Below are 12,789 nucleotides of genomic sequence, written 5' to 3'. Positions count from 1 at the left end.
TATATACTACCATGTACACACATAAATTTATTTTAAACAAAAATAAGATTATTCTTCACATATTCTCTTCAAATAAATAAGACTTACTTCATTTATCTAACACATTGTGAATATCTTTTCATACCAGTAGACATATCTGGAATGTTATTTTTAAGGCAATACAGCAGTACATTGCATGGATGTACCAATTTATTTAACTATTTCCCTATGTTTACTATTTGGAGTGCTTCTCACTTTCTGCCATTTCACACAGAGCTGCAATAAACAGCCTTACAGCTAAATGTCTGAACATGTTTAATTATTTCCTGAGGATAAATTCCTAAAAGTGGAATTGCTGGCTCAAGAGGCATTTATATTTTTCAGGCTTTTGCTATGTAATTGTTAACTGCCTACCAGAAAGATTTTATTAATTTATACTCTCACTAACATGATGAAATGGGCACATCTTCTGGTAACCTCACTAACATGAAGCATTACATAATTTTCTTTATCCTAGAACTATTGTTATATGTTAATTTTATAACCTGCTTCTCTCAAAACAATAATTCTAGAGTTTTCCAGTTGATTTCTCACATCTAGCAACTTCTAAGTTAACTATAAATGAAAAGATAGAGTAAAAATTTATTTTATAAATTGTTCACACTAAGAAAATCACAGCATAAAATAAATTTATGTTTACTTTTAGTAACGATAAAGAAATATTCCTGCTTACCATCATAAGCTGTGTCTACTAAGAATGAAAGGGTAGTTCTAATGCAAATAGTAAGAAAATTTAAATGTACACAATTTTATTCTGCTAAAAAGTAAGAGATGGTCATAAATAGGAAACAGAGCATCCTATGCTTATTCTATCTCTGAAGATATCTGTGACAGTGTACTTACAACAAAGGTCTGCGTTCTTGTACAAATTCTGCTTCATAGTAGCCATCTCTGCAGTCTTTTCCAACTAAGTCATGAGGATGAGGTTTATATGGGTCATTCTTTGTTACTAATGTAATTCTCACTTTTCCTTTTCCATAATAGTTCATAATCTGAAAAAATGGGGAAATTAAATTTATGATCAATAAATACAATCAATTATGAACTGATCTATTATTAAATGAGTTCAATTTATATAATGTAATTAGCAGTGGCTAAATAAAGTCCAACTGACCAGCAGCTGCAGTTTAGATGGAACTTTCCAGAGGATACCAGTAGAGAAGAATTTACCTCTCAGTTCCTTGACATTATTTTCTGCTCTGCTTTCAACTGGTCATATCATCTGACTGTGCTTACTTTCCTTTTAAAACAAGTAAAATTATACCCAAATTTTATCACAGAACATGAAGAAATACTTAGATGTTAAGTCACTGAATGCCATGCTGCTCTTCAGGCACTGTCATACCATAAATATGCTTTGAATATATATTTAAGCCATACTGAAAAATGACAGCACACAAATAAGATCATTTTACTTAGTATGCGACATTTCATTTCACAAAAATATCTGTGTTTATGTTAACCAGCAAGCATGTCCCAAGTATTCACTGTACATAGGCAATAAATCATGTTGAGTTTAACAAGATTAAATGTCACACACAAAGGACATCTAGAACACTGAGAGTAAAAAGGAGAGTTTAGCATGGGAGAGAAAGGAGGACACTCTGAGATGAGGAAGTAATGTTTAGTTTGAAAGCTGCAAGAACAAAGCAGAGAATATAAAAGCCAGCATACTACAAGGGAGCAAGGTAGTTAAGTGAGAATGGGTGGCTTACCAGGTAGAAGGCACGAAAATCCATAATTTTGAATTTAAACATAATTTGAACAGTAACCAGGAAGTATTTATTGCCTTTCTGGATGAAAGAGAAGGTACTCACTCAGGATTACAAGATAGGCTGGTATAGAACTCAAGCTATAAAGTGTTCAGGACCTTTGGAATGGTAAGGATTACAGATCTTAGAAGTATTTTATTGATGCATGGAATAAGTTGAGCTATGAAGAAGAGTTAAAAATCACTCAAAAAATTGGAAGGATAGTATTTCCTTATTTATTTTTTATTAGTATCTCACTCAATTTAACATTTAAATAAAAGGACTTTGATAACTCAAATCCATATTTTGCTGCCAAAAATGTGATTAAAAACAGGAATTTGGAATTCAATACATAATTTTGCCATTGGGTTATTCTATAATTTAATGATTCCCTTTCATCTCCACAGAATAAAACTCTGTAAATAATCTACTTAGGCCGGGCATGGTGGCTCACACCTGTAATCCTAGCACTCTGGGAGGCCGAGGCAGGAGGATCGCTCAAGGTCAGGTATTCATGACCAGCTTGAGCAAGAGCGAGACCCCGTCTCTACTAAAAATAGAAAGAAATTAGCTGGACAACTAAAAATATATAGAGAAAAAATGAACTGGGCATGGTGGCACATGCCTGTAGTCTTAGCTACTTGGGAGGCTGAGGCAGAAGGATTGCTTGAGCCCAGGAGATTGAAGTTGCTGTGAGCAAGGCTGACACCATGGCACTCTAACCAGGGCAACAGAGTGAGACTCTGTCTCAAAAAAAAAAAAAAAAATCTATTTATAAAACAGCGAATTAAGATCTGTTGATAAAAGATTAAGTAATACTTTTCAAAATCCACTTTGCCATTAATATTTGTAATTGGCATTTTTTTTGCCAAAAAAAAATGAGTGTCGTGGCATCATCATAGCTCACTACAACCTCAAACTCCTGAGCTCAAACAATCCTCCCACCTCAGCCTCCCAGAGTGCTAGAATTATAGGTGTGAGCCACAGTACCCCATCTGTAATTGGCATTTAAAGCATAAAAACATTCATTAAAAGTCAAATGAAAAATAGTTTATAAATAAAAATATAATAGTATATCTTATAACTATACAGTATATTTATCGAAGTCATTTTTTATCATAAACTTTTCAAAATTTATCCTAATATGAAAAAACCAGATTTGAAATGTGATAATATTTCAAATCAATGACCCAGAGTATAAGAGACAGGAAATAAAGGTAAGGAAAAAGAAAAAAAAATGTTCTTCTCCTTTTCCATAGCTCCTAGATTAGCCAAGGGATTACAGGAAGAATTCTGAGTTCTCAAACCTTTAATCTACAGAATAATATCACTCACTTCTACAAGAAGAGAATGCTTTTTCCTCATTAGCTTTGTGTTCCAAGACAGGGAACATAACCCAAAAGCTGCCAGTGTACACTAAGCACTGTTGAATCACTCTACTTAGATTAATATACAAACATAATATAACTATCTGCAGTGTGGAAGACCCCGTATTATACTTAAGAAATGTCCTTAGATATCTATCTAACACAGATCAATTAAGAAGAAAAAAGGGGAAAAGAAAAAGACAAGACTGGGGAGACGAATGTGAAGAAACTGGTCCTTTAACACAATCACTATAGCTAAAATATGAGCCACTAAGAGAGAGACAGCCACAGGAGAAAGCTCTATTACCTGGATAGATGGGTATGTTCGGCTGTTGTCTGTGCTGTGCTCCCCTGGAATGCTGCCTGCTGATCGCCCTTCACATTTGTATCTAAAACGCATTCCCCTCTGCCTGGGTTGCTCAGTTATCTCTATATATGGGTTATATCCACCTGAAAAAATTTTTAAAAAGGGAGGAGGCAGTGAGATTAGTACAGCAATAATAATGGATTTTAACGATTTTGCTTTTTCATAACAGCTTACTAAAATAAAGGTTTTTCCTCCCAACATTAAATAACAAGGTTGAAATGTCACCTTGGAGATTGGGTGGGAGAAACACCTATTTTTCCCATTCAAATTGAGTTCCTATGTGGTGTTAACAGAAATCATTTAAATCATATTGATAGTTAGCACTTTATAGCTTAATGTCTATAGCTAATGCTAGTATGAAGTTCTGTCATAACCACTTCAGAGACATCTCCTTCCCACATGAGACCAAGTAGAAGGGTTTCCCTCAAGATTTCCCCAGAAGGGTGAAGAAGTATTTGCAAATACAATACTGTGCCCCCAAAGTGAGTAAAATGTATTTAACTGCTTGAGTTTACATTAGACTCTAAATAGTGGATGAAAAAGACTACTCACTGAAAATAAAAACGCATTTAGATTATTAAAAGACATACACAGTATATCAAAACAAGCCCCAGAAGGGACATCAGGCTCAACAGTATTTTCAATCAGTCCCATGTAAACCTTTTCTAAAGTGTAAGACACAACAGGGGAAAAAAATGATTATTTACTTTCCGTTAACATAATTCAAGATATGCACCCTCAGAATGAACTACTGATACACATAACAACACACATTACTCTCAAAATTATTATGCTTAAATGAAAGATGTCAGACCAAAAGAACATATACTGTATGATTCCATTTACATGACACTCCAAAATGTATAAACTAATCTATCATGAAAGAAAGCATTTCTGGTTGCTGAAGAATAGTGGTATGGGGTGGATGGGAAAGTCTGGGGGATGATAGATATGTTAATGATCTTGACTATGGTGATAATTCCAAGGTTGTATACATATGTCAAAACTTATCAAATTGCATACTTTAAACATGTACAATTTGTTGTACATTAATTATATGTCAATAAAACTGTTTAAACCATATGTATCTTTACCCTCTTTTATTATCCAAATCATAGAAACAAAAGTTCAATAAAGACACTCAACTACACTTACAAGTAAGGCAGTTAACAATGTGTTTTCATTTTAGGGGTGTAAAGATGTATTCCATTAAAAAAAAAAGCCTCCCTCAATCAGTCTAGTGATTTCTAAATTCCCACAATTATATATCTATTTCACTAACTAAGGCTTATCCTGTTAGAATGTAAGCAATATTCAGAAAGGGTAACACAGGGGATCTTATCAGAGCAGTATGGGAAAGAAGCTGTTGGAATCCCACTCAGTCACTTTTAACAGTAAAACTGTGGAAATGTTATTAAAATCTCTTAGGCCAGACGCAGTGGCTCACACCTGAAATCCTAGCACTTTGGGAGGCCAAGGTGGGAAGATCATTTGAGGCCAGGAGTTCAAGATCAGCCTGGGCAACATACCAAGACCCCATGTCCGTCTGTCTCTCTTCCTCTTTCTCTCTCTATTATAAACAAAATCTCTTAGTCTCCTCCTCTGTTAAAAGGGGCACCTACCTCACAGGGTTGCTGTGAGGATTAGAGATTACAAGTGTTAAATTCTTACCAAGTGTCACACCTACAGATAATAAATGGTATCTATTATTATTTCAGATGCTTTCTTGAAAACAATGATTTTAGTGATACCACGATGGCATCACAACTGCTATTCTAGAGGATCTCACAGAACAGTGAGACAAACAACACAAATTATCAGACTACAGAAGGGAGGAAAGCACTAACAAAATTCTGCAGAAAATGATAAAAGCAAAAGAGTTAGGAAGGCCTGTGTCAGAGGCAGGAAAAAGAATTAATGAAGCAAAAGAATGGGGAGAGAGATGAGGAAGAAGGAAGAGAGGTAGGTATTCTAGGGAAAAATGGAACAGTGTGTCCACAGAAACGTTTATTTAAGAATCATCAATGTTAATCAAATACACTTCCACTCTTAGAGAACCAAAAAATCAAAGCATGCTCAGCCATGTGGATTTCGTTGTTATGTGTGATGAAATCAATGAATGTTTTCATGCAGGGAAATCACATGATCAGACTGGCATTTTTGAGCAAAAATTCTGGTCGAAGTAAACAGATTGAAGAGAAAAGGGAAAGCAAGGTGATCAGTTTACATACTACTGTAATAATCTGGGCAATGATGAGGGTTTATCTGAAACATGGAGGTGATGATGGGAATGAAGGATGATTTAAAAGATAAAATTGACAGTACTTGGTGCCTGAACATTAGGGTTAAGAGAAATTAAAGAATCACTGATGGCTCAGAAATTAAAGAATCATTGATATCTCCATGGTTTCTACTCTGGGTTACTGAATAAAGTATTACTGTTACGTTTAATTTTATTCTGTTTGGTTCAGACTCCTTATGTTTGAATCTACTACCTATTTCCTTATTCAACAGCCAAGAGCCAGGGAAAACTGGCTTTAACCCAATCAAGTTCATAGTACTGATTTCAATTTTACTGAAAAACATAAGGCACACAGATGAGTATTTCACAATTTCTATATCCTTGTATATTTCAAATTCACATTTCAATTTCAAATATTTCACATCCTTATATATGCTTGTAGGAATATGTACAAAAAAGTACATTGGCCTCTTAATAGCTGTTAAAAATCAACAGTATTTTTTAAGTGACATCTTAAATAATTTGTGTGGTTGAACTAAAGGTCAAATAAATCCCTGCCCACTACTTATTTAAAGGTGTCTTGGTGGGAAATTGATACAGAATGACATCATTAATGCTAAGTGGTTAACTTTACCACTTGGGGGGTGAGATGTGGGAATAAAAATGCTAGGCTCGTAGTAAGCATTCAAAGTGAACATTCAAATATTTCATTGGTTACATGACACTTCTTTTAACTACACAGTATATTTATGAAAAAGTCAGAAAAAAACAAAAGAACAGAAGGGTAGTTGTTTAAGATTAAATATTATAAAAAGATTTTTAAATAGTAAAAATAATGTATATATTAGCACATAGTATCAAGGACTTAAAAACCCTTGAAATTTATTCTTCCTATTGCAGAAGCTCTTAATTGGTAAAAAGTCTCACTAACAACTAAGTAATAGAGTGTACTGTAATTTCTACATTCCCCTCATTGGAAATAATCTCCCTCCTCCTGTAAACTACCTATAATATTTTGTTTCTAGCAATTATTATAAATAACCATAATTTGGGGAAGACTCACTGTCTTTTTTCTTCTTAAAATAAAGCTACTTGTTTTATTTATTCAAGCTACTTAAAGGCAGAAATTGTGTCTTACCCATCTGTGCCTTCTACATAGATATTCAATCAATATTTGTTGAATGAATGATTAAAAATCTTAAGATCTTTTGTTTATGCAAGGTATTCAAAATTAAAGAACTATATTAATGATTAATCAGATTTTCTTTATTTGATTCCACTACTAAGAAAATAAATAGTGCCTTGTAGGTACTAGAATTGCTATACCTTTATACTTCCTCATACCCATTCACACTCTGGTTATCTGCATTTATGATTTTAAAAAACTTCTCAGCTATAAATCACTTATATCATGTATCAGTATAAGGCACCAGTTACTTCCTTCCCCAGTACGGTGTTTTATAGTGCCATTCTTCCTGAAGATAAAAAGTGCTGAAATGTCATCTATGAAGTGGAAGAGGGTAAAATATAAATCAGGGAACTGTAGAGAAAATAAGTACTGTTAACTAAGATTACCACAAATCACTACAGTTTTGAAAAGCATTGAAATGTCTTCAAAATCATTCTAAACAAGTTGATTACTGTATTTTTCTTTAACCAATAATATACAAGTTGGGATTGACTCCTATATTTTTGAACAATATTATAAAATGCTAATACAGATTAGAATAACATTTGAAATACAGCCAAAAATATCTGCAAGATAGATTTATGTTTTTATTTGCACTCAGGCAAAAAAGAGTGCTATTTTAAAACATAGTGACTATCTAATAAAGTATGGGTTTTTAAGGTTAAAAGAACAAATTACATGGAAATAAAAGGAATGGATCAGAAATGGTCAGAAATAGATACATTAATAACTAAAATCTTATTTCTAGAATTAGGAACCAGCATAAAGTGTATAGTGAAAATTTTTAATTACTGTAATCATTTTAAAGCAACTTTATTTACATTTCTCATTTGATCCTCTTAACTTTAAGCCCCATAAAAAAACCAAACAGAAATTATTATTCCATTTTACATATGATTAAAGTTCAAAATTATATGAAGTTATAAGAAAATGAAATTATGAATGATATTAGCTAATATGACCAAATTTGAAAAACAGAAAGCATGAAAGCAACTGGAGGTAAAGTCACAATAACTGATAGAACGAATAACCTCCAATCTAAAATAAATGTAACCTATTTTAAGAAGATAATGCATCTTGGGATAGCCACGTGAGAATTTAGATCCAATGAAATCTCTAGAACAGAGTTCATACTAGGGGTGTACATCAGAATCACCTAGGTAGCTTTTTCAAAACATACATGCCCTGACTCCACCTGAGACCTGAAGAGAAATAGAAATTGTCAAGGATAAAGCCCAGACAGATGTTTCTGAAAAAGCCTTCCAAGCAATTCTAATACACTCCTAATTAAGAACCACTGCCCTAAAACATAAAGAAGTGGAAACAACAATGTGCATATCCAGAGGAGTAATCCAAAAATTCAATTACAAGTATGGACTGGGTCATGGATAAACTAGACAAAGCAATTCTGGCTACTTGTAATTACTTTTTCTCTCCTACTCAAAAAAGCTTGTTTAAGTGCAAGCAAGGGAAAAAGACATTATAGGGATAGCCTTCAATTGCTTTAATTTATTTAAAAAGTAAATCATGTGCAAAACAAATATTTTTAACTATTGTCAGTAACATAGTTCTTGCAATACAGCACACGCCACAGTTGAGAAGAGCTGACTAGAATGCATCTCTCACAGAGATCCTGGGTAACAGACTGCCAGAGACCCAAAGAAGCAAATAAATCTAACAATATATACTTTTCCAAATATCACCTCTACTTAACTTGGAGAAAAAGAAAGTAAGATCCATTCTTTTTTCCTCAAACCAGGTCTATCATGGACTAAAGTTGAGGTTTATTTCAATATATCAGGTTGACTTTCAAGTGGGCGTTATGAATCCAAGTAAGAGAATTTTCAGACAAGTATTCAACTGATGTATGCACCACAAGGTAAATTTAAAAATGTAAAAGATTTTGTCAATAGGCATTCCACTACCATGGAGGAAAAAAATTAAGTCTTGAAAAAACTTTTTTACCTGCCAGGGTGAAAAAGTAGAGAAAATTTTAAATCCTCCCTAGATTACACAGATATTTAAATTAAAAACAGATGGCAGGACCAAATCACCTCTGTTGATTAAGACTGCCAGATTTAAAAATAAAAATCTGGGAGGCCCAGATAAATATGAATTTCACATAATTTTTTTAGTATACATATATCCCGTGCAATATTTGGCTCATGTGCCTACAATCATAATCATCTGCAGAGAACACAGATGAGAGAAAGAACAAAAGGAAATTCTGAGTCCCTTAAATTGTATTTGAGAAAGATACTGCACATACCTCATAAGTTCCTAATTACGATTCGTTATCTGACTCCTTAGTCATTATATTCACTATTTCCTTTACACTGTCTACCATGTATCACCTTAACTCTTTTATACCACTGCTCTCTCCACTTTTTCATGTGTTGCATTTCTAAAACAGCATTCATATTTGTGTGTGCAGTCTTTTACTTAAAAAAAGTTGTTTTCTTTAGCTCTCCATTCCTAACTTCCAGCTGTTATTAAAGATTAAGTTGCATTATACTTACATCACTTTTCCCCCTTACTCAAGAGAAAAGAAAAGTTCTCTTGAAATTCACACTAGAAAAAGCTGGTAAGTAATGCAGTTTACAAAAGCAATTTCTTTGTGTACTTCTGATTATGTGACATAGCAGAACCATATTAAAGAAAAATGTGAATAAAAATAAATTATCTAAATTTTAAAACATATTTTACCAAAGACAGCACTAGTTACTAGTAAACAGAGTTATGTGCCACACAGGACATTTTGCTCTTTTTACTGAATCAATAAGCAGCTTTAAATTCAGACATAAAATACTTTATTTTACTTATATTAAACAAAATAGAATCATAAATATACAAGAGTAATGATTGGCTAACTATGCATACCTTAGACAAATTTGGGAACATTTTTCTTCACTATGCCTATTCTAATTATTCATGTCAAAAGACTGAAATCAAGGTGTAATTTTTTTAAAAAGGTAATGAAAAACAGCTTGATACAAACTGTGAAATCCTAAATTATTAATCTGACAATTTACCTAAACAAAATATAAAGTCCCAACTACTCATGGCACTTACATAATTTTGCTTATAAGATTATGATCTATGTTACTCTTACATTCTAGCGATCACATATTTAACTACACATACCTATTTACATACAACATCCGGTGAGAAATGAAAAAAAACGGTCTTAAATGCTTGGTAATCAATAAAAATACTTTTTGAGGTTTTAATACTACTTTACTACAATCTAGACAATGATAAACTAATCAAGCAACGTTTTTGTTCACTCCGGTTAAATTACTGTTGCAAAACAGACTGGGAATTTATTTATAACTTCTTTAGTGAATCTTTTAAGGTCTTTATAACTGATTAAGGAAGGTACACATGGAAAACTGCCTAGCAGTTTTCAAACTACTGAATTATAATTTAAACAACGTGTTACATTTTAAATAGTCCTATGTTAATGCAACTCTTCAGAAAAGACCCAAAACAAAAACCAAAAGATAATCACCCTACAACTCCAAACCTTTAAACTTTCCATTCCTTTAAACTTTTTCCCCTTTTATTTAGGGAATCCTTGGTCTTAACAAGAGCACAAAATACAGTGTCATTAAACAAGTTTAAATTGCATCACATTTTAAAATCATGTAGATCTTACAATACTCTGAATAGAAATGGTTAGTTGTCTCTCTTTTTTGAAAAAAACCATAAGTATTACATTCATGCACTCTATTAATAAAGTTTGATTAAATGGCCAAGAGCTCTTAATGGTGTCTGGTAACTTGAAAAAGTAAATAAATAACTAAGAGGTTGATCCTTTTTTACTTATAATGCCAGCCATTCTTCACTACTTTCATACAAAATCTCCTTCTGATAACCAATAAATTAGACAAATATTAATATCTGAAGTCATCTTTGTACTTTTTATCTAAATATGCTTTGAATTTATAAATTTACAAGATTATCTGAAAGTTTGGGGTCACTTAAGTGGGTAAAGGGAAAGTTGAAATATTTTAAACTACACTTGTATTCTCACATGAAAACCACAGACAAACTGAAATCAAATGTCATGTGAAACACCCCAATTTCCTTTCCAGCCTACAGCAGTAGCTATGGCATTGTTCTGTTCAACCCTTTAAAGAGGTTCTTTATGTCTTCTACTTCCTCTTCCCTACTAGATACCAGCCTTCAACCAAGCGTCACTGAACCGGGCAGCGGGGAGGATGCGGGTCAAGAATAAGCAAACTCCCCGCTTCACCTCCTAGTACAGCATTTAACATACACTCTTAGCCCTCCCCGCCTTTGCTCGCGCTGCTCCCTCTGCCTGGAAAGCGCCCGGCATCCACCTCGCCAAATCCTGGTTAAGGTCCAGCTGGAACCCAGTCTACTTGACTTACCCGCCGAGGCTACAGGCAGCCCTAAACCATGGCTGTGTACATGGGACTCTCTACCTCCCCCTGTAAGCTGTTTCTTAACAATTTATTTCTCCCAAAGCAAGAGATCTGAGCATTTATTAACAGAAAATAAGTATCTGCATAAGTGATAAAGTTGTCTTCATTTCTACCCACTATTTTAAGGCACGGATATTCTAAAAATCCTCTTTCCTCGCCGAAAAAAAATCGACGTCTCTATTCCGTCAACTAGAAAGTTTGTGCTTTATTTTTATTTCACTGTAAAAGCTACCCACTTCGTTGAAGCAACAGTTCCACTTAAGATCTGTTAAAATACCACTGATGACTTTTAAAGCCGTGCCACATTTCGTACAACTGTCAGCACAAGAGCGATCACCTCTTGGCACTTGATGAAATTAAACTAAAAAAGGGTAGAGCTCGTCCGAGGTCTGAAGGTTCCTCATTCTTTTTCTAAAACATAAACCCACCATTTCAATATAAATCACTTTTTAAATATGAGAGGTCCTCATCCTCCTTTATTTAGATTATTACTTCCCTAATCCTAAAATCAAGTCGTTGGGAATTTCTAAGGTTCCGGCTATTATGATAGGATCAAATTACAGAGTGGCTTTGATTTCGCACGCAAACCCTGAAGCAGGTAACTTTTTAAAAAGCTGACAATTTGCCAGATGCGGCGATTTCAAAGACAAGCATGCGCCACAGCCAACAGTGAGCCGCCAAAAGTCAGAGCAGCGAGACCCTCAAAAGCGCCCCTTCCCCGCGGTGCCGGCCCGGCCCGCGCGCCTCAGTCCTCGACGCCGCGCCGGGAACACTCACCGGAGGCCATGGCTCCGCTCACCGCGCCGTCCCGCAGGCAGCAGCTCCGAGCGTCCGGGCCGGAGGTGGCCGCAGCCAGTCAGTCGGGAGACCGCGGGACCTCTGCCAGAGGGACCCCAGTCCCCCTGACCACCCCCGGGGCCTCCTCCTCCTTCCCGCCCTCCTCTGGGCTTGCGGCTCACACCTTCCCACCCCCTGAATTCTCGCGCTTCGGGTCGCCCGGCGCTGCCCTTCCAGGGTGCGGGAGCCAGGGCAGGGACAGGGGGCGGAGCGGGCGAGACCCGGGCGCCGGCGGAGCACCGGCAGGCAGCGGGGCGGGAGGGGGATTTCCCGCCGCTGACGTAGGCCCCTCGCCGCCGCCTTCCCCCCGGGGGCGGGGGGCGGAGCGTCGTCGCGGCGGCGCGCGCGCGTCCGCACCCGCGGCCAGCAGCCCGCGCCACCCCCGCGCGTGCGCCCCCGCGGTCGCCGCGGGCTGTGGGTAGGGTGCGGGCGGGGCGCGAGTGCGGGGTCTCAGGGAGCCGGGGGTCTTCAGGGGCGCAGGGCTCGGCTGGAGCCGGGAGGGGACGGCTCGGAGCGTGTGAAGGCCGCCAGCTCCCGAGAAATCCC

At 36.1% G+C, this 12,789-nt stretch overlaps 1 protein-coding gene across 1 annotated transcript in view; it reads right to left on the bottom strand.

Annotated features, from left to right (window-relative positions):
- The window catches only part of REL (REL proto-oncogene, NF-kB subunit), a 35,355-nt gene extending 22,807 nt beyond the window's left edge, over positions 1 to 12,548 (bottom strand). The window contains exons 1-3 of the mRNA XM_045549669.1: positions 12,184 to 12,548; positions 3,465 to 3,607; positions 883 to 1,031 (exon numbers count right to left, since the gene is read on the bottom strand). Coding sequence (XP_045405625.1) covers positions 883 to 1,031; positions 3,465 to 3,607; positions 12,184 to 12,193 — 302 coding nt within the window. The 5' untranslated portion in view covers positions 12,194 to 12,548. The remainder of the gene's footprint in view (positions 1 to 882; positions 1,032 to 3,464; positions 3,608 to 12,183) is intronic.
- Between the last annotated feature and the right edge of the window lie 241 nt (positions 12,549 to 12,789).

Source organism: Lemur catta, chromosome 4 (genome assembly GCF_020740605.2).
Source record: "Lemur catta isolate mLemCat1 chromosome 4, mLemCat1.pri, whole genome shotgun sequence".
NCBI lineage: Eukaryota > Metazoa > Chordata > Mammalia > Primates > Lemuridae > Lemur > Lemur catta.
Note: the sequence above shows the minus strand (reverse complement) of the source record. Positions and strands in the feature narration are given on the sequence as shown.